At 28.8% G+C, this 23,688-nt stretch overlaps 1 protein-coding gene and 1 long non-coding RNA gene across 2 annotated transcripts in view; both read right to left on the reverse strand.

Moving 5' to 3' along the window:
* Window positions 1-755: 755 nt before the first annotated feature.
* LOC142330094 (uncharacterized) lies at window positions 756-6,263 on the reverse strand. Its single transcript, XR_012757678.1, has 3 exons — window positions 6,147-6,263; window positions 5,872-5,978; window positions 756-3,275 (listed from the first exon to the last, which is right to left on the reverse strand). It is a non-coding gene; the product is annotated as an uncharacterized LOC142330094 (long non-coding RNA).
* A 10,723-nt stretch (window positions 6,264-16,986) lies between these two features.
* LOC142329751 (serine hydroxymethyltransferase-like) overlaps window positions 16,987-23,688 on the reverse strand; it is a 51,391-nt gene continuing 44,689 nt past the window's right edge. The window contains exon 9 of the mRNA XM_075374505.1: window positions 16,987-23,218. Within this exon, the coding sequence (XP_075230620.1) occupies window positions 23,058-23,218 (161 nt within the window). The 3' untranslated portion in view covers window positions 16,987-23,057. The remainder of the gene's footprint in view (window positions 23,219-23,688) is intronic.

Consider the following 23,688-nt stretch of genomic DNA (forward strand, 5'->3'; position numbering starts at 1 on the left):
TCTTCCTTATGATGATGACTATGAAAATAGAGCACACTTTGTTGTGTATTGAGCTACACAACATCTATTTGCCATAGGATTATTTAAGTAATAAACCAACAGAATAATAAGTAATGAAAGAGTACTGCAAAAAATCACTTATTTTATTTGAAATGAAGTAGGCAGACTTTTTTTCAACAAATGAGGTTGAACATCTGGTATCAAAATGAAAAAAAGGAAAACTGAATGAGGTTATAAGTTGGTTTAATATTAGAAAAATAATGAATAAAAAAGATCATCCTATGTCCATTTTTATGAGACAGAATTTTTGTAGCTCTTTCACTGAAGTTGAAGGCAAGGACAAACATTCAGTTTCAAGTATTTCAGTCAAGACAACCTCAAACCAGTTTGGCCTGACAGGAACGATATTGCAATTCAAAAATTAAAAGGTATTAAATCAATCGTTAAGATCCCTCAATCAACCCATTATTTTTATATATACATGTTTCCTGATAAAATGTAGAACATGATTTGGGAGGTCCTCCAGATTTTGAGATGGAAGAAAATTAATATTGGCAATTTAGAGTTATGAGATGCTACCTACATAGCCACAGAGATTGATAATTTGATTTTGTTTATTAAAGAAAAGTGTATTTATTTACACAGGTATATTGCAAATGTTTCAAAGGTATATTGAATGATTTAAAATTAATGTCAATTACAAGTTTATATTTAATCAAAGGTAAAGCTTTAATTTTTTTTATTTTAAAAGTACACATTTTTATTTTTTAAATAGTAATAAAAAATTTAATAATATTGCTTGTATTCTTTTCTTTCAATGATGAACCAACTAACAACACTACATAAGTTTATGTAAAAAAATTGTTTAGTGAAAAAAGGAACCATCCTGAAAATTAATGTATTTTTCAAAAAATATGAAGTACTTAGAAATAACTATTGTTAAATAAATGTACACTTGCATACTACTTTTTAAAAAAACATAAAATGTATGACCAAAAAAAAAATTAGATTAGAATAAGTAGCCCTAACTTTGATACTCCATAACTCAAGTTCTGAAGACCAGTGGTTTGGTTCCTTTTTCCATAACATGGTCCAATTGTTAAGCAATGAAAAATTTGTAGAAAAAAAAATTAATTCACTATATAAAAAGTGAAATTATAATACATGAAATGAATAGAAATAACAAAAAGTAATAGCAAAAAGTGTAAAACCATCACACTGACAAAAATCCATTTAATACTCTAAACAATAGAAAATAAAATTGGATAAAGCAGGTTTTTGGCTGTAATCTGATGTTTTGAAAAATATTAACATATTAACAGGTGACAAATAATTTAACAAAGTACAAAATATAAGTAAAAGACACCAGGAAAGAATACCCATATAAAATGACTTTAAGGAATCTCTGCAAATTAAATCAAGGCCATATTACAAATCAGAGCAGAGTCATTAAAGAAAGGCATATTTATTCATTCACTAGCGTAAATAGGAATCGCAAAACTATTGATATGAAAACAGTAAATTATTATAAATTATGTTATCTTTCTATCAGTTTCAAAACTGTTATAAAGTAACTAATAACATTATTAATAACTGTGTATCACTCTGTTATTAGCATTAAGTTTAATTAAATCATTTATAAAGAAAAAACAAACAAAAATTATGTCTGCCACTACTAACTGATTCTTTTTCTTTTTTTCACTTGATGCAAGCACCTAAAACTAAAAATGTGACATTAGTATAATTCTTTTTATAAAATAACAAATTAAAAAAAAATATATATATATATAATCTAGTAGTATAGAAAAAAATGAGCTGCCAAACAAAATTAAAGTTGCCTAGGGTAATGGAAACAGCTCACTTTCTCATGGATTATTATAAATTCAGCACAAAATAACACAACTAACTTACTGGGGTAACTTAGTATTAATTCAGCCTCAATTATTAACTAGAAAATCCTATAATTAATTCAGCAACAATGTTATCACAAGTAATTAAACTGTCCAATAAAAACAACAGTAATAATAATAATTAACATTTACATTTTTTAAACACCAAAATTTATTTCCAAAAGGCATTTAGTTTTTTCTTCAATTAGAATTTAGTATTAACAACTAAATCAGAAATCTATTACAAATTTAAATGCAATACATCTTTTCATTAAATAATTAAGGATCACTTTCTTAACATAATCAATTTTCAACTCGTTTGTAAGATATAGGAAATAACAGAAACAAATAAAAAATAATAGAGAAGTGATTAAATTATTAAAATAACAAGTAAAATTCATTTTTCCCTTAAAAATAAAATACACAATGAATCATATATAATTTGTTTCAAAATAATATTTAAAATATTTTTTTTTACTTTTTTCAACATAAAAAATAATAGTTATATAAAATAATTATTTTGGATGTTGAAAATATTTTAGAACAAAAAATAAATACTCTAATCTTTTATATTTCATTGTAAAACATCTGTAACAGACAACAGTACACTAATTAGAACAGAAACAATCAAATCTTTAAAAAGCACAATTAACTCCAAACTAGTGTAAGCTGAGTGGCAAAGACGAATATTAAAAAATCTCAGTTATATTTTACATATTAAAAGAAAATTTAACTAATTAATTTTTTATTTTTACAAAATTCATAATGATTTATTTTTTTCCTTTTTAACTCTGCTCTTGAATAGCACTTAAAAATTATTTATAGCAACTTATCAGAATATCAAATAATTTTTAAAAATTGCACAAGTATGAAACATATAAATGCGTAGTCTAAAATTACAGCCTATCTTACTTTAAATTCTTTTTTTTGTCCAATATCAAATATTTGATGCTGGATAAAAAGGATGGAAAATCGTTAGCATAACCTGCATAAGTAAATGTTCTATACATGTTTGACCATTATATTAATAAAATTAAAAAAATTGGAATGCCAACATATACAACTAAATTGCACGTTAACAGAACAACAAAATCATGTCATCTTAACTTAATTAGATTACCTTCTTGATTACACTGCACAAATTATCTATTTTAACTACACGTCTGTTTCCTAAAAACTAATGTATAAGCTTACAATTATTAAAACTATAATAAGTAACTATGCTTGTTAAATTTCACCACAACCAGGTATTGGAAATGAATTCGTAAATTGATCAACCTTTTTCTTAATGCTTCAATTTTTCCTTGAATTCCTATAGAGCAACTGATTTAAAATCAATAACTTTACGACCTGATTTAGAATGAATTTCTTTAGCTATCTGTAAACCTGCAAAAAATAAAAAATATATAAAAGAAAAAAATAATAACACCTTGTAAATTTTATTTAACTTGTGAATAAGAAAAAAGAACCAGAAAAACTCATTTTTAATAACACAAGTAATTTTTTAAAACAGTAGTTGTTTTAATACAAAATGTTTTTGCTCTTTTTTTATAAAATTAGCCACACAATGATCAATTATAAACTACTTATAATAAGATAAAATGAAACATGGAAGCTACAAAAAAAGAAAGATAAGAGCCATCTCAATACAGGCATACATATAATGAAAATTAAATGGATACAATATAAAACGAAGTAATAATGGAAGTAAAGGAGAATGCAACTTAATCAGAAATATTTCAAACCGATAAGCTAATTGGTTGAGATATATAACGAGGGGGGAAAGAGTGATAAAAACAATACTGATAGTATCAGCAGAAGATCCAAAGAACAGAGGTCAGTAGAATAAATTTACAATTCAATAGGAAATAGCTCTCAGGAACTCAGAAATTTAGCTGCAAACAGAGAATGGAAGCAAACATTGTACAATTTATCTGATTCAAAGCAAATAATAATACTAAAATTAACTTCGCAAACAATAAAGCAGCAAATTCAAAGAAACAAATTTTTTTAGTTATTTAATAACTGTAATCTTTTAAATAAAGATCTGAAACTATGTCATCTGCACAGATCTTACCAATAATGTTATTGACATAAGCATGCACATGATTGCTAGCATACGTATACACATGCACCAGTGAAATTTGAAAAATGGATTTATTCTATACCTATATTTTACGTTTTTCAGTTTTTTTATAAGGAAAGAAGTATAAAAAATTCCTAAATTTAATGGAGTGTATTTCCTTTTACAGTTAAAAGTTTCAGTAATCACAACTTATCATGAAGTATTAAGACTGGAATACCTCATGAATCTGTAATCAAGCTGGTATCTTCCTTCAATTTAGCAGTCAGCAATGCCAGTGACTGATGATATAAGATGGTATTTGTAATTAATTTTATAACAAAATTTTACGGTTAAATGCATAATCCGTTATAATCTATGTACTACAGAGTAAAGAACAAAAATATCAAATCAACAATGTTAAATATAAACACTACTTACCGACATGGTAAATTTTAAAAAAGATAGTCGAATCTTAAAAGGAAAAACCACAATTACATTTTTTATAAAACACAGACCACAGCAAATATAGTTATTAGCATCCATATAACAATTACTACTGTTGAAATGACCATCAGATACTAGGATCCAGAAAAATTGTAGAGCAATTGATTCTCATAGATAATAAATTGTGTATAATCTTATTTATTAGAAAGACCAACATTCACTATTAAAAGTACAAGCTTAAAAATTTACACATAATAATTTCATTAGCAAAAATTATCAACCACAGACCATTTTAATTTTTTCCATATAGGAGCACAAAATAAGTGAATACATGACCATGAAAAAAGCTAATCAAAAAAAAATTTGTTATATACAATAAACAAAAAATAGGAAACATACATATATATATATATAATATATACATTTATATATATGTATATATTATGTTACTAAAATTAATCTTTTTAAAATTCATGTTATTCCTTTGTACTCTTAAATTATATTAAATAAACCAAGTAGTACAGAAAATTTCAGTTTGATAAACCATCAGATAGTGTTTGATGAAGACGTTCTTATAAAAACTGCAAGAGATAGCAGCACTTGTGTAAATTATTATGTAATTATCATTATTTTAGTATTTTTATTTTCAATTTTTATTATGCAATAATGGAATTATTTCAGTCATGAATGAGGAGTGGCATCCCATGAAAGTACTTTCACAAAAAATTAAGGTAAGACACGTCTTATCTTAATATTCTGTACTAGGTGGTTTATTTAACAGAATTTAAATATATATAAACAGTAAATGAAGAAATAAATGCCACCGTTTGTGACTAAATTGCATTAAACTAATTCTAAAAAAAAATTAAAGTAGAAATTGTAATTTATAAACACATCACAAAAAAAATTAAAGCAAATGAATAAACAAACAAATGAGTGAGCTATAGGACAACACTAGACTTCTAACAATAATCTAAGCAATGAAAGAGAATTAAATAATTTGTTTATTCTACCATACTACCACTTCTATTATCCCCATTCTTTATTCCAGAATGGTATTAATTTTAATATTACAAAACGCAAAATCAAAGCGAAGGTTATAAAGAATTTTATACAATTATGTCTTCAGTGAGAATAACATGCTTTTATAATTTGCAGTTCAATGAAGGCATCAATCAATTTACCTGTCAGTTTGTCATGCACTGCTTCCGACTAATGTTCATAAAGCTCAATCTAATCTGAAACGAACGTAGTCAAGCCAAGAGTACTGTTGAACAGTACTGGTAACAGAAAAAAACATATGCATCAAATATTACAAGATATACAATAAGTAAATTTATCCAAAATAATATAAAACAAAGAATGGTAAATACTCACAATTAATATAAGGTATTAAACGGGGGGGAAAACAACTATGAGAAAAGCAAACTTAACTGCAGCCACTTTCTGCTCATTATGAAACTGAATACACACCTTTATGAATGAAATCAACAACTTTTTGAATGCCGTCCTCTTGGAAACCAGGAGTTGTAAGGGCAGCCTAAAATCACTATGATTTAATACCTTCTTATCCCCCGAAACTGAAACAAATACTTAATGAACACCAAGTAAGCGATCCATTTGTGTGAAAATAAATTTTATACAATTATAAACAGAATAAAATGTCAACCAAAACATTTAATAAATAAATTTTATTACAATGCATCCTAACAACAGAATAAGTTTAAAATACATTTAATTTTACTCACTTTTTAGTCTTTTTATTTCTTGTTATATGAATGCAAGCTGATATGCTGCAAAATATAATCAATTAAACATAAAGAGTTTTCTGTTTGTTCTCAAGAAGTACTAAAAAAATACTAGACGGTAAGTAGCAAGTACAATTAAATATACATATATATATATATATATAAACTTAACAAAATATATGCAAAAACTATATATAATTAATGTTTTAGATAAGTAAAGTTTTCTAATAAAATAGTATTGATTTATTTGTAAATTATTTTTTCTAAAAAAATTATATATATAATTTTTTTAGAAAAAAAAATATGTTTATATACACACATATATAAATTAATGTTAGAAACACATAATTAATATAATTTATGAATGTTTATATAAGCAATAAATTTTTTTTAAATGTAAAAATTAATGTTTTAGATAAGTAGAAGTTTTTTAGTAATAATAATAAAAAACCAATATTTATTTGTAAACTATTTTCAAATATGAAAATAAACATTATTACAAAATAATTAGTATATCAATATAAACTGTCATTTATTTACATAAAAAAAAAACATAGTTCTAATCAGAAATACAGTGAATGTCAATTATCCAGATTGACCTTTGAAAGTACAAATCAAAATAATTAGAAAAAAAAAATTGTAAAATTAACTAATGTTTATCATACATACTGGACATACTCAAATGTTTAATGGTTATCACATTAAGAAAAATAAAAATGAGTATTTCTAGTTATCTTTGTAGAGAATTTAATTCTGAAAAAAATTATGTAAATAACATCTATTAAAATTAAACACAAATTAAAGAATTGAATGTGGTACGAATATCTTCCACCTCAAGTAAAAGGTTGTTACATTGCTTTCATGTTTCCCAATCAATTGCATGGAGAACGTTATGGGAGCAACAATTATGCCCATTCGATACAACACATGTACAAGAGTTATTACCACCTGATTTTGATAAACGGATGAAATTCTGTAGATGATTAATTAAAAATGTGAACATAACCTGATATCTTAAGTAATATTCTAATTACAGATAAATCCTGTTTAACAAGAAAAGAGCACTGTAATTTATTGAAACACTCACATTTGGGCAAATGAAGATCCCCATGAGATTGCTACAAGTCATTTCCAATGCACTTTTTTGTTTAACGTGTTGTGGTCTTCTTGGTGAAAATCTCGTAGGGCCATTTTCTTACCATCAAGCTCAATATTGAGCAGTAGTTACATTTTTTATAAACAAATCTGATGAAACTCTTGGAAGATATTCCACTTGCAGATGTGTTTTTTCAATGATGGCACACCTGCTGAGATTAGGTGAATCATTTAAATAATACATTTAGAAAGCAATGGATTGGTCAAAAGTAAAATGGCCATCTCGATCTGATCTCACACCAACAGACATTTTCCTTTGGGGTTGGATCAAGTCATTAGTTTACTCCCCATGTATTGGCACGAGAGAAGGATTGAAACATCATATAATAGAAGCTGGGGCTACTATTACAAACAATAATGATGCTATTATACTCGTATGTGCCCATCTAGCATGGGTTGCCGAGCTGAACTACGTACTGAAGGGAATGGTGGCCACATTGAACAACTGCTCTGAAGAAATGTTTGCCACTTTTTCAAGTAATCATGTTGATATTTAATAATGTTTAAAAGAAATTAAAAAAATTATGTGAATTAAATATATTTATTTTACTTAACTCATTTTTTTCTGTTATTGATAAGTTTTCTATTTGTTTTCATTTATTTTTCAAACATTGATGAAAATTGTTGTTTAAAATTGTATCATTTTTCCGATCCAGTTTGTATGTTTTGTTTCTCATTAAAGTTGAACTTTTCAAATTTGTGTTTAATTTTAATAATTATTTACATCAATTTTCTCAGAATTAAATTATCGACAAAGTTAACTAGAAATTTTTTATTTGTTTACTGGTAAATTAACAAAGTTATTTTTTCCAAACCAAGAAAGTGTATTTTCGGACCAAACTTTTTCATGGTTTACCCGATTTTTCTTGGAACCTAAATGAGATAGGGGTCTACGACCACTTTTATTAAATTTCTTAGATCAAAAACCATAAGGAAGCAACAAATCTATCCCTCAATTTGTACCCCAAGAATTTTAATACAGTTTAATTTCACAGAGGGAGCAGAAAGCAGGGGGCTATATATATGTTTTGCAAGCCGAAATTTGCTAACAAACTGTTTTCTGACCTATGTTTATATGAACTTTTTTTCTTATTTTTGGTTATAAAATCATCTCCTAAGAGATTGCCTTGCAGTTTAAAATCACCTGTATATACGAATGCATACATTTAATTGAACAATGGTACATATACTAATTTCCAGAAAACTACTCCTCATCAGGGATTAGTTGTTACAGAATCATCAGGTTGTAATTATATGCAGTTTGCGGGGCATAAGTTCCCCTACACAGAAAATATGTATGATTTAGAATCTTTAAACAATAACTGTAATCTTTAAATAATATCAATGAGAAAAGAAACAGTAAATGGTAGGAAAAATAATTTAAATAAAACAGTGATGAAAACTAATAAGCTATGCGATGCTTATTCACATTCAATAGTAAAATTATTAGAAAGAGATGGTTAATTAACTGGTAACAAATACGCACAGTCTGGAATGATCCTATTGGTGAAGCTTACTTTATAAATTGCATGAAGTTATGATATATGTACATTTTTTATATGAAATTTTATGATTGATTATATGATCCTAAGTTCTAGAGATATCTATAATTGTTATCTTCATTTGAGTCCACAGGCAGCTTCAATCATTTTTCATGCAATGAGTGTACCTGAAAACTCATAAATAATAAATAAAGCAATAACAACATTAAATTTTACAAATTAATTTTTTAATCCAGTACTTACCAGAAGATGAGGAGACCACTAGAGCAAGGAAGAGATTTAATAACTACAGAAATGTTTGTTGTTATACTTAAAACAACAGAGATTACAGCAAAATCCTTGCTCTAGTTTTAAATACTGATGTTAAGGAAATTATTACATTATTATGAAAAATTAGAAACTATACAATAACTGTTAGTAGAGATAAATTAATTATTATAGAGATAACTGTTAGTTATCTCTATAATATAAATAGAAATTAATCTTACATATACTAAAAATAAAGTTCAACAAAAGGGAAATTTTCAACATTTGGTACAATTGCATAAATCAAATTTTGAAACTGCAAGAAATATTTGTGGATACAAGTTGACATTAATTAAAAATGTATTTTTAAGGTGTAGCAGATATACACATTGGAGAATGCAGTTGCACTTATGTAATTTTCAACTGCTATTTTGTAACCAAATTTTTTTACATCTGGATAAGATAATTAATTATTTATTATAAAAGAACATTTTCCATAATTACAGATTTCAGTAATGGATTTTCAGTTTTAACTCAAATCTTAAAAATTATCCACTGGAATTGCTGTTGACATCTCTACTCTGAGGTATTCTGTTCTTCCTGCCTTACAGTAATCAATTTCAAATGTATAATTAAGAATCTATAGACAGTCAGTCTATGTGGCTCTAGCCGTGAATCTACAGAGGTGGTCTTGTATTTCCCCATATTCATGGGGCCAAAATTACTATCCCTGAAAAAATTCCTAAGATGGTTCGTGGTCTATTTGAAAAAACTACCACACAATGTCAAATGAAAAGACGTCTCTCAGCATTGTCTGACAAAAATAAGAATTCCTTCTTTTTATTTTTGAGATTATGGGCACAATTGCTGTGGTCATTACCCAAAACGGAAATTTTTAGCATATGAAAAATGCCTTGCCTAACTGGGATTTGAACCTGGGACCTCTGGATGAAAGGTCAAAATGCTACCACTAGGCCACAACTATATTGAAGATAATAGTTTAAATGGCAACACATCCTGTCCACAGTATAAAAACATCAGATTTGTAGTTCAGCAAAACAATAAGGAAGGAGGCACCCTTCAAAAGGTTTCACCTTTCCTGATAAAGTAATAATAGGTTAAGTGGTTTACCAAAAAATAGTCAGGAAGTAATAAAATAGAGACGGTTTAATAATGGTAATGATGTTTAATGACAGAGTCAATAACTCCTACCTCTTACCAATACAGGAAGTATAAACATAAAAATGGGTATGCTACAATTCCTTGAATATCAGCCGAGGAGTAATCTTTTGCCTGGGTCTTTTGGAGATCATGTTAAGTAAGATTGGTGATAAGCTCCCTCCCCAAGGTATGTACAGGTGAAGTGAATAATGAAACATCACAGCATAATGGAGGAACCTACTCCCTCTGTTATACTAACATTCAACTTTCCTGTACCTCCGGAGAAAATAAGAGTAGGTTACCTGTCGTTTTTAGTACGACCATTCATCCACAACCTATAGGGATATTTCCAATGTCAAAGATATGGCAACATTACAACTTGTTCAAAAACTGCAATATGTGCTGCTAAAGAAGAAAAATGTGCGAACTGTGGTTGATCACACTCAGCTTGTTCACAAGATTGCCCGACTTTGAAAGAGAAAGCAATTCTCAAAATTTGTACCAGCAGAAGCTATCTTTTCTGGCCATACAAAAAGAATATAAAAAGATGCTGAACTGGAGGAACCTGGTTAAACCAGACGTTTCTTTTGCCACTACTTCAATGCAAGCACATGCAAATGCAGGTAATCAATAATGCAGATCCTGCAGTGTGTTAAAATAGTTTGTTCAGATGCTATCTTATCAAGTTGCTTTGCTCACAACCACTATTTCACTAAGAGTTCAAAAAAGGGAAGGATATTTCTGATGGAAAGACTGACAGTGGTTTACCAAAAACCACTTCAGTCAGTACACCACCACATAAAATTTCCACTGCATTAACTATACAGTAAACCACCAATATTCCTATGAAGGGCTCTATTAAAAATTTATTGCCTGGTATGGTAAATCTGGTCTCCCAGGCTTCCAAATCCACACCGCCATTTCAAGGTCTCTTCAAGGATATGGTGGCAGATGAAGTGCCTGAAGAACTTCCTAAAGTTAATAAACACAAAAAAGATTGTATGGATAATATTCGATAAATAATCTGCACACAGTTTTATACATATATATATAGAAAAATTAATATTTACGAGTATAAATATTAGTCATTGGAATGTTTGTGGCCCTTTGTTCCTGCTATGAGGATATTGAAATCCTACTAAAGTAAAACGTCCATTGATATTGTGTCTGCTGGAAACTCACCTCCATCCACAAGATCTTTTCATAGATCTTTTCAAGGTCTTTTCATAGCCTACATCTGCGACCATCAAACTGATAGTAGTGGACATTGGGCTGAAGAAAAACATATAAGCCACACGAATTCAGCTGGCAACAAGCATTCCTGCAGCAGCAGTGATATATTGGCACAATTTAAAATTAATATCTGCCACTTGTACCTTCCCCAAAATTTTGATGTCAGTGAGGTTGAACTCATCATAGATTCCTTTGCCCTGCCTAATAATTGTAATTTTGACGCCCATCACTATTCATCGGATTCATCATGTTCTTCTCGAGGTACCACAGTTGATCGACTGAGGCAAAACTTAGATCTTTTATTGTTGAATGATGGGTCATACACATTTATGTCATCTTCATCAGGTACATTTTTGTGCATCAATCTGTCTTTGTGATCAGCATCCCTACTTCCATGTCTTAACTGGCATATGTCCAAAAACTTCTTTGGAAGCTAACACAAGTCAGCTGTTATATGTCAGTAATAATAATTTGCCTCACTCAAAGCCTGGCACACAGGTGGGTTACTGAGAAAGCAGATTGGATTGGATACAAAGACTCTTTTGGCCAATACGACAAGAGTGGGTAATGTGATCCACCAAGTTGCCATGTTTTCACATGAGATACTCGATAGTGCACGTGAATTTAACTCTCTAACATCTGGAAATTCATGGCAGCCTGTTGTTCGTCTGTGGAATGAAGACTAGAGTAGTGCACTAACGGATTGTTGCAAAGGCTTAATGTAATTTTATTTGAAGGCATATGACAAAATTGATCTGCGCCTTCTGAAATTTGAGAGCCGAATGCTATTGCTGAGTGCTTTGGTGTGCTAAACAGAAATCATGCCTGAATTATGTGGATACCATTTCTCATATAACTCCACATCGGTTATTAGGAGAAATCTTTGGGCCATGACAATCTCTACTGCTAATTGACTGAAAAACAACAGCATCCTCATCAGAGGATGTTGTGTTGTTGTGGTGGTGATCCACACCAATTGATGTGGCGAAACATTTGGAAACTCACTTGTCAGTTTCCCTTACATTGTAATACTGTCCTGAGTTTATGAGGTATAAGTTGCAAGTAGAAAGTGTCCTGTTTGTTATTGGAAACTCAAGAAATGAATTAAACATTCCCTTTTCTTTTGATGAGTTGGCATGCCTAGAATAATTTGGTTGACAGTTCCCCAAGAAATGATATCAGACTCAGTATGTTATCTCATCTATCAGATACTACATTACAACATTGTTTATCTATCTATAACAAATTATTCTTCGACCAGGTTTTTCTAGTTTTCATTGGTAATACCCATACTGAAACCTGGTAAAGATATATTATGCCCTTCTAAGTTATTATCCTATCTCCTTGATTCCAGCATCTTGCACAAGTTGATGAACGAATGATAAATTGTTATCTAGTGCAGTACCTTGAGAGACACCCCCTAACAATGCAGTCTCACCAAGACAGATTGTCCATTGATCATGTAGTTCCCTGGAATCTGTTATTCAAAACACCTTCCTACTTTACCAATGCCTGATTGTTGTATTTTTTTATATGTGAAAGGTATACAACATGGTTTGGAAGAGAGGAATCCCAAATACACATGAATGGAGTATACAAGGAAATCTCCTTGCATTTATCATGGTGTCAGTAGTCAATCCTTTGGGTTCAAACGATATCTGAACAATTTACACTAGAAAACAGAATACCACAGGGAATTCATAAGTGTTACCTTGTTTCCCGTACCCACAAATACTATAAAAAACTTCATGAGAAAACCCGTTATGTGTTCACTGTTTGTAGATGATTTTTTCAATTTGCGTAGCATTCAGACGTTTAGCTATTGCCAAGAAGCTGCTCCAAAACCTATTTAGAACCATGGAGAAAACGACTGGATTCACCTTTTCCACAGTGAAAACAAAATGCATTTCCATCTCCTGATTGAGGTAACAAGTTGACCCTCACTGTTTTTATAAGGTGATCCATGCACCTGCGTTAGATTTTTAGATTGTGGTTTGACATACAACTGACGTGGGCAACACATTTAAAAGAGCTTAAGATTTAATGGCTAAAAATATTAGACATGTTGAGAATTCTATCTGCTGCTTGCTGGGGAGCTGGTAGAGTACTTCTACTGCTGGGAGCATGTTGCGCTTCTACCAAGCTCTGATCCATTGCCACTCGGACTATGACTACAGTCTGCATGAGCCACTGATCTTAGGATGGTTGATATTGCCCATCACTTATTAATCCTCTTACTACAGATGTATTTTTTTTTCAAGCCCTGTGGTAACTCTTCTAGTTGACAGTGGCAAGTCATCTCTTTGGAATACACAAAACCAAATGATCTGCTCTTATATAGCTAGCTTAAAGCGCAACCAAATCATCTGACATATGATGTGCCTGTTTGGGACCCGTATTTTAATCAATATCAGGAGTAGGCGAGAATTACTGCTCCACTGGGCATCAGATCTCATCGCCTTTTATTATCACAAATACCTTCAGTTTTTAGTATTACTCTAATGTTTTAACCCCCCTTGGTGGCCTTCTTTTGTAAATTGTTTTAGTTTTTGTAGACTTCAAAAAAAGTACATGAATTCGGTAATCGTAAGAGAAAGATTTTATAATATTATAAACAGCATGAATCCTGATGCTACAGTTTATACATACAACTTTAAAAACAATATTTTATTGGTTGTGCTTTTGTGGTTGCCAATAGAATATACACGTTTGGCCTTCTCAGCATTGTCAGTGTTTACATCGCAAAGTTGCATGCTATTAATAATAAGGCCTTAAATATAATTGGCCCAACATTTTGACATATACTTGTCTGTTCAGATTCCATAGTGCCTTGCAGGCAATTAATGACATACACTCCAGACACAACGTTGTCCATGAGAAATAGTCTGTTATTTTTTATATATAACAGCCTAACACAACTTTAAGCTTATGTTGGATCCCTAGCCATATTGGAATTTCAGGCAATGAGCACACTGATTGTGCAGAAAGAGGCTTGTTTGTAGCCTCCTTTCACTAATGGCGTTGTTTCAGACAATCTTGTCTGTTTTTTGAAGAGGGTGGTTCATGATTTATGACAAAGTGAATGGAATGCTACCATCAACAATAAACTTTACACAGTTAAAAACACTGTTACCGTGGAGCTCTTCATGAAGGATTAACCGTCGACAGGAAATAACTATTTGTTATTATTCTTATTGCGAATAAGGCATATTAACCCCACAGATGAGTCGGAAGAATGGACTTGTTTATTATGCTGCGACTGCCAAGTAACGGTACACCACATCCTTGTGAACTTTCTTTTATGCGGTATTGCATCGGAAATTTAAATTAGGGGTTTAACATCCAAAATATTTTAGGGAACAATATGACAGTGTTATCAAATGTCTTATTTCCTAAGGCCATGTGTCTAAATTTGAATATTTAATAACTATTGTAATGTGTTTTTTAGTGATTAGAATTTTACTACTTCACCTGTGATATTGTATGTTTTGAATGTTAATTTTATGTGCTTTGTCTATTTATCTCAAATGGTAATTCTATTGTTTATTTTAGAATTTTACTATTGCTATTTCATTAAAATTTTATTCTGCCTTTAGTATAAGACAATAGCACTTTACACCTATAGTTTACTGTGCAAGGAACATTTTTCATTGTGATATTGCATGTTTTAATTGTTAATTTTATATGTTTACTGTTATTTAATTTTAAAGTTTGGTATTGCTCACTTAATTGTTTATTACAGTAATATTATGTCCAGGTACTGATAAATTTGTTATAGTGCATAAGAAAAAAAAACTGATATGCTACAGTTGATTGGAGGATGGCTGGAGACGCATCCTACCATAGCCAACCACTCAGGTATTAATCCTTAACAAATTTAATATGTATTTTTTTTAGTCAAAATAAGATATTAAAATTAAATTTCATGACCATAGATACTATGATTTTTTTTAATAGATAACATCAACAAAACATTAATAATTAACATTAAAAGAGTTTATGATTTCTATTCATCTTAATTTTTATTTTATATAACATTTTAAGAATTATGTTATGTTCAATAAAATCACTTTTTTATTTCTTAAATGAATAGATAAAACAAATCTCTGCAATGTAGACCAAATACAGATTTTTCAAACACTACAAAACTCATTCATGATTATAATCTGAATTCATCATCAAATTCCTAAGAATAAGATATATGTAAATTACAAATTTTATGATATAACTCATACATAAACAATTTAATCATGGTAAGATTTACCAGAATATAGAAGAATTTAAGACAATAGTAAGATAAAGAAAAGGTAACAAAAAATTAAAACAAAATCAATTTTATTAAAAAAAAAAAAAAAAATACAGAATAGTAAACAAAAACATTAAAATAAACTAATTTTAAGCATAAAATACTAATGCAGAAAACAATATCAATAAAGTATAACTGGTGATAATGTTAAATATAAGAATTTTATTTGCCTTAAAACATATCAGATGCTGAAATAAATGCAGTAATTATATTTCAATATCAGTTGTTTCAGTATGCAGTATATTATATTTCAGTAGTAGTTATAAAAATTTAAAGATAAATATCATTAACAAAAATCTTTGGAAGAAAAATATTTAAAATATCATGAAATATATATGGAATGGAACTCTGGCACACACTATAACAACCACGTCTAAAAGTCAGTCACTGAAAAGAGCAAGTACTCTATACACAGATGCTGTTTAATGATTAAGTATTATAAACAGAGGGTAAATTGCTTGATTTTAATAACTCCTTATATAAAAAATGTCTGTTCAAAAGATGTAAAAAAGATCAGTTATTTACTAATACAATACAGTAACTAATGGTAACTTTTCAAGTGGTTAATTATCAAATTTCTGATTATATTCTAACAGTATTCAAATGTCTTTCCTCTTACAAAACCTAAAAAAAAACATACTCTAATGAGTAATGTGACAAGGCATACATATTCACCAATCAGGATGAACCAAAAGCACTGACTTAGATTATTATATAATTTCAAATTTAATGACAATTGCTGCATGCACAGTTGTGAAATCAACTACTAATTAGATGATTCCAAGCGTAATTGATGATTACTGTAGAATTTAATAGCTATAAATTCATTTTTTCCATATGTTTGCATTTGTTTAAAGTGTAGATTTAAATTGTATGTCATTTTTGCTGTTTTATAATATAACAGTTACAATGACCTGTAATATACAATGGGTTTACATGTAATGTATGTGGATAATACATCAGTGCAGTGTACCAACTGATTTAAAAATGTAAAAAAGAAATAAACAGGATGGTGGATTTGCCAATTTAAAAACTATAAATGCTTATAAAAATATTACATATCAGAATTAATGTAATGGCATCATTGCAAAATATCATATGACAATATTAAATGTCTTAATGACTAAAATAAGGATTTTTTACAAAGCACAGAAAAGAGAACTCCTAAAATTCTACACTAGTAAAAAACAACTATTAAGCTATTAAAAAAACAACGGTATCAATAAAATTCACATCCTTGTCTGTAAATTGGCATCAAAATTTTATTCAGAATCTTTTATATTTTCATGTCTTGAATAGCCTTCATATTTGATTAACTGAACAGAAAACAATTAATTTCTTACAAAATACAATACAATACTATCATTTATGTAAATATAAGTCTTCTTCATAATAAAAATATCAAAATAATACTTTACGGTTCAGTATTACATACTCCCAAAAAACACTTTATGAAATATGTAACTGTTGCCAGACCAACAGCAGTTAGAGAAAACAGAATATTTCTTTGTACTTTCAGTACAACAAAAGTTCAATGAAATATGAGTACGCTTAGAAAATTCTCAAGGGAAACATCTTACATGTGAAGTACCTTATTTTAAAATATTCATACAAACTTCCATTCTACTGTCATTCCATACCTAAACATTCCATTATTTTATATGGTAACAATAAGAAATATATATACATAAATTATAAAAGGAAAGGTATTGGTAAAATTGGATCTAGTTGTGCAAGGAACCGTTCAACAAAATTAAAATTTTTTAGTTAACATCAACTAAGAGTATAAAAAAGTAGAAATTAATTTTTGCAATACAGAACCAACTGTTGTAATACTCTGTGATAAAAATGAACCAAAGCTCATCTCATCTTTCTTTTCTATATTTAGTATTTTACATTTCGTTTATTAGGTTATGGTACTGACTTGGTATTTGGAATTATCTTAATACTATTAGTAAATCAATCACTTTTAGTTTCATGAATATTTCTTAATAAAATTTGTTGATGTTAAAAAACAACAATCAAGAAAAATACTTTGATATTTTTTTTTTTTTTTTGCTTTATGAAAACATTTACTTTTTCCTCCTAAATTTGTTGAATCATTTCAACTAAATTGTTGCAATTCATTTTATCCAATTACTTCATAATGTTGAATTTAGCCTTGCATGAGATGTTTGACTTATAATATATGCGAGGGTCATTTAAAAATTAAAGACAAATAGATTTGGAGGAAAACATTAAGAGGGTTATGATACTTTCAAAACAATAAGATGGATATCCTGAAATAACTCATGACCAGCTGTTTGAGTATAATAGTTTTGTTTATAACCTTAAAATCATGAAAGAAAAATGGTACAAGAACTTGACACCTGAACATGAATCAATTATTATAATAATGAGAGATGACATGATATTAATGTTTTAAAGCTAGCAGACAATAATTTTTTGCAAAATAAAAAGATAGTCATTTGGAGATAGGCTTGCCAACATGTCACAAAAAGATGGAAACTTAAGTAGGGTTGAAAGAATGTGAAATAAATAACATAAAGATGATAATTTTTTAAATAAAAAATATAACGGCTAAAATACTTAATAATAACTATAATCCTATTATGAAATTTCTATAAAAAGTTCCTCCAGATGAGTGTTGCGTTGAATTTAATAAATTTAAGGAGTTAGGAGATTATAAATTACAAAACATGTGTCATGTATGGCAGAGCCATACAAATAGTAAGGCACTTTTTCCTCTACTTACAGCCATACTTCTACTCCCTTCGGCAAGCACCTTGCTGTTATCTGCTTGGCCATAAAAGAGATACAGAAAAAAAAAATTGCTACATATATGCTATTAATGCTATAAGCAGTAAAACAACAAAATTCTGTTGGGTATATCGGATTAGCAGTGTTACAGCATGCACAGAAATTGTTTAACATTTTTCATTTCAACAAAGAGAGTTAATAAGTGCTCTTCAAAAACAGAAAACATATTTAACAGAAACATGAGGAAGGCAATCTGGGTGAAGAAAAATGTCTGATGAACAAATACGAGGCGTGTTCAAAAAGTAACGAGAATTTTGAAATTTTGCAGGTTGTATTACTCCAATTCTCAAGTTTTTTTTGTTGTTGTATTGGTAAACATGTCTGAAAAGTATCTGTACATTTTTAGCCATATTGGATGTTTAGTCTGTTATAACATATGTTTTAATACGATTGGCGATTATTTATTCGTACAAATAATGGATCATAAAATTTGTATTAAATTTTGCTATAAGAATGGAATAAAGTGTAGCAATGTTTTAAGTGTTAAATATTGCTTGCTGAGTCTGCTATGAGTAAAGCAAGAGTTTATGAGTGGTATAAGGGTTTCCAAGAAGGTCGTGAAGACATTGAAGATGGCGAGCACCCCGGACACCCCAGCACATCAACAACCACTGAAAACGTGAAAGAAATGATTATGAATGATCGCTGAAGCACAATCAGAGAAGTTTCTGATGATGTTGGGATATTAATTGGCTCATGCCATGAAATGTTTTTGAATGTTTTGGGTATGAAACGTGTGGTAGCAAAATCTGTTCCAAAAATTTTGAATTTTGAACAAAAACAGCAGCGAATGGAAGTTGCTCAGGAGTTGTTCAATGAAGTCAACAACGATGCAGAACTACTGAAACGTGTCATAACATATGATAAAACATGAGTTTACGGATATGATGTCGAAACTAAGGCTCAATCTTCCCAGTCGAGGCATTCTGGATCACCAAAACCAAAAAAAGCTTGACAAGTAAGGTTGAATGTAAAGGTGCTCACAGTGTTCTTCACTTTTAATGGCATAGTGCATCATGAGTTCTTGCCAACAAGATAAAACAATCAGTAAGGAGAATTATCTACAAGTTCAACGCTGTTTGAGTGAAACAATCTGAAAAAAACACCGAGATTTGTGCTGAAACAATTCATGGCTTTTGCACCACGATAATGCGCCTGCTCACACTTCATTGCTTGTTCATCAATTTTTAGCCAAAAACAACAATGTAATGATACCCCAGCTGCCATGTCACCAGACATGGCGCCATGTGACTTTTTTCTATTCCCAAAAATAAAGAAAACCTTTCAGGGCTGTTGTTTACAAGCACAGATGAGATTAAAAGCGAATAGCTGAAAGAGCTAAACACTACTCCAAAGATCAAGTTCCAGAAGTGTTTCAGGGATTGGAAAAAGTGCTGGCATACGTGCAATAATATCTAACGGGGACGTAGACGAATAAATAACATTCTTTCAAAAAAACAAAATTCTCATTACTTTTGAACACACCTCGTGCATGAGGTAAAAGATGTTATTTCCAACATTCTGAAATATAAATAAGATTACAGGCAACAAAAAACTGATGTAGAATTATTTCCATCTGAAACGGCTGACTATAATGTACAATTTGTACATTACTGATAAAAAATGAGGTAGCAAGTTTTTATTGTTTTAAAAAAAATTTGTTTATGATTGTATCAAGTTATAATTTAAAACATTGAAAAAAGACAATTGCAATGCTCTTACAGTTAAAATTAATGAATACTTCTGATGCCATGTCTGATTTCAAGTATCTCAGTAAAGACCAGTTTGGCCTGACAGGAATAGTATTGCAACTAAAAAATTAAAAGGCATTAAATCAATGTTCAATTAAGAGGCATTAAATCCCTCAATCAGCTGATTATTTTTATAAATATATCGTTTCCTGATAAAAATGTAGAAGATGATAAAGAAGTCCTCCAGATTATTGACACATTAAAATCTGTTTAGGTTTTAATGTGTCATTAACTTACAATACGTGTTTTTTTTTTTTTTTATAATGGTAAAAATTGGTAATGTATTAAAAGATGCCATGCCTGATCAGGATCTGAACCCAGGACCTCCGCACAAAATGCCAAGACGCTACCTACTTAGCAACAGAGGTTGGTAATTTAATTTTATTAAAGAAAAGTGTATATTTACATAGGTATATTGTAAATATATACTGAATGTTTTAAAATTACTGTTAATTATAAGATTTTATTTATTAATTTTTATATTACAAACGTAAAGCTTTTATGGTTTTATTTTAAAATACATTTTTATTTTTTTAAATAATAATAATAATAAGATTAATAATATAGCTTGTATTATTTTCTTTCAACGATAAACCAATAATACTATATAAATTTATGTAAGAAAACTGTTTAATGCAAAAAGGAACCCTCCTGAAAATTACTGTATTTTTCAAAAAATAATTAGAATGTAGCCCTAACTTTGATGTTTAATATCTCAGTTCTAATGATGTTTGGGTTGGTTCCTTTTTCCATAAATAGGTCCAATTGTTAAAAAATATTAAAAAAATTGTAAAAAATAATTAATTCAAGATGTATAAAGTGAAATTATAATACATGAAATGAATAGAAATAATAAAAAGAATAAAACTAAACACTAACATAAATTTATGCAATACTATAAACAATACAAAATAAAATTGAATAAAGTAGGTTTATTATTATAATCTGATGGTTTGAATGATATTAACATGCAATAAATAATTTAACAGAATAATTTAACAAACGCAAGTAAAAGACTCCAGGAAAGAATACAGGATGACTTTAAGGAATTACTGCAAATTAACTTAAAACCATAGTACAAATCAGAGCAGAGTCATTAAAGAGGCATACTTTATTCACTAGTGTAGATAGGAATTGCAAATCTATTGAGAAGAAAACAGTAAATTATTTAAATTATGCTTATCTTTCTTTCAGTTGCAAAACTCTTAACAAAATAACTAATAACTGTAATAATAATTGTTTTTCATATTCTTTAGCATTAAGTTTAATGTAATTTATAAAAAAAACAAACAGAATGATGTCAGCCGCTATTAATGGTTTCTTTTTCACTTGATACAGGCACCAAAAACTAAAAATGTAACAGTAGTATAACTTTTTTTTTTATTATAAAATAAATAATAGATATTGGTCTAGTGATATAGAAACAAATGAGCTGCCAAACAAAACTGAAGTTGCCAAGGGTAACAGAAACAGCTCACTGCCTAATGTGTATAAATTCAGCACAAAATAACAGGCTATTAAAATAAACAGCTATTAGGATTTAAATTAAAAGTTACCAGGCAAATTAACAGTTATCAGGTTTTAGATAACAGCTATTTATTTTTTTTTTGCAAAAATACTGGGCAATTTAGTATTAATTTAGCCTCAATTATTAACTAAAAAATCCTATAATTAATTCAGCAATACTGTTATCCCCAAGTAATTAAATAATCCTATAAAAACAAAAACAAAAATAACAACTACCAGTAACATTTTTGAGAATACCAAAATTTATTTCCAAAAAGCATTTCATTTCTTTTTCTTTTTCTTTAATCAGAATTCAGACAAATAGAAAATAATAGATAAGAGATTAAATTATTAAAATAACCAGTATAAAACAGATTCAAAACATTTTTCCCTTAGAAAAAGGTACACAATGAATCTTATCATTTGTTTCAAAATAATATTTATATTTTTTAAATATTTTTCAACATAAAAAAATAATTATACAACATAATTATTTTGGATGTTGAAAATATTTTAGAAAAAAAAAAATACTCTAATTTTTTATATTTCATTGTAAAACATCCTCAACAGACAACAGTACACTAATTAGAAGAGAAACAATCAAATCTTTAAAAAACAAATTGATATAAGTACCGCTCGTATAAAAACACAATTACCTTCAAACCAGTGTAAGCTGAGTGGCAAAGATGAATATTAAAATAATCTCAATTATATTTTACATATTAAAAGAAAATTTAACAAATTATTTTTTTTATTTTTACAAAAACCATATCAATTTAATTTTTTCCCTTTTTAACTCTGCTCTTGAACAGCATTTATAAATTATTTATAGTAACTTACAACCTCAAATGGTTTTTAAAAATTGTACTAGTATAAAACATATAGACGCATAGTCTTAAATTACAGCCTGTCTTACATTAAGTTCTCTTATTGTCCAATATCAAACATCTGATACTGGACAAAAAGGAGAGAAAATTGGTAGCATAACCTGCGTAAGTAAATTTTCTGTATATATGTGAGCATTATATAAATAATAAAACAATAGAAACTGGAACAACAACAAAAATAACTATACCACACCACACGTTAAAAATAATTTCGGGAGTCATCTTAATATTATTAGACTGTATTTTTGGTTATAGCGTACAAATTGTGTAATTAATTACATGAATGCATGTTTCTTAAAAACTAATGTATAAGCTTATAATTATCAAAATAAAAACTAAGTTGATTAAATTTCACCACAACCAGGTATTGGAAATGAGTTTGCAAACTGATTAACCTCTTCTCTTAATGCTTCAATTTTTTCCTTGAATTCCTTTAGAGCAACTGATTTAAAATCAACAACTTTAGGACCTGATTTAGACTGAATTTCTTTAGCTACCTGTAAGCCTGCAAAATAGAAAAAAATAATAACACCCTGTAAATTTTATTTAACTAGTGAAAAAAAAAAAAAAAATAGGACCAGAAAAGCTCATTTTTAATTAAACAAGCTATTTTTTAAAGCACTAGCTGTTTAAATACAAAACATTTTTGCTCTTTTTTAATAAAATTAGTCATACAATGAACAATTATAAACTACTTATAATAAGATAAAATGAAACATAGAAGGTAAAAAAAAGAAAGGTAAGAGCCATCTCAATATAGGCATACATATAATGAAAATTAAATGGACACAATATAAAACGAAGTAATAATGGGAGTAAAGGAGAATGCAACTTATTAATCAGATATATTTCAAACCGATAAGCTAATTGGTTGAGATATATAACGAGGGGGGAAAGAGTGATAAAAACAATACTGATAGTATCAGCAGAAGATCCAAAGAACAGAGGTCAGTAGAATAAAATTACAATTCAATA

This window comes from Lycorma delicatula, chromosome 9 (assembly GCF_047948215.1).
Source record: "Lycorma delicatula isolate Av1 chromosome 9, ASM4794821v1, whole genome shotgun sequence".
Lineage (NCBI taxonomy): Eukaryota > Metazoa > Arthropoda > Insecta > Hemiptera > Fulgoridae > Lycorma > Lycorma delicatula.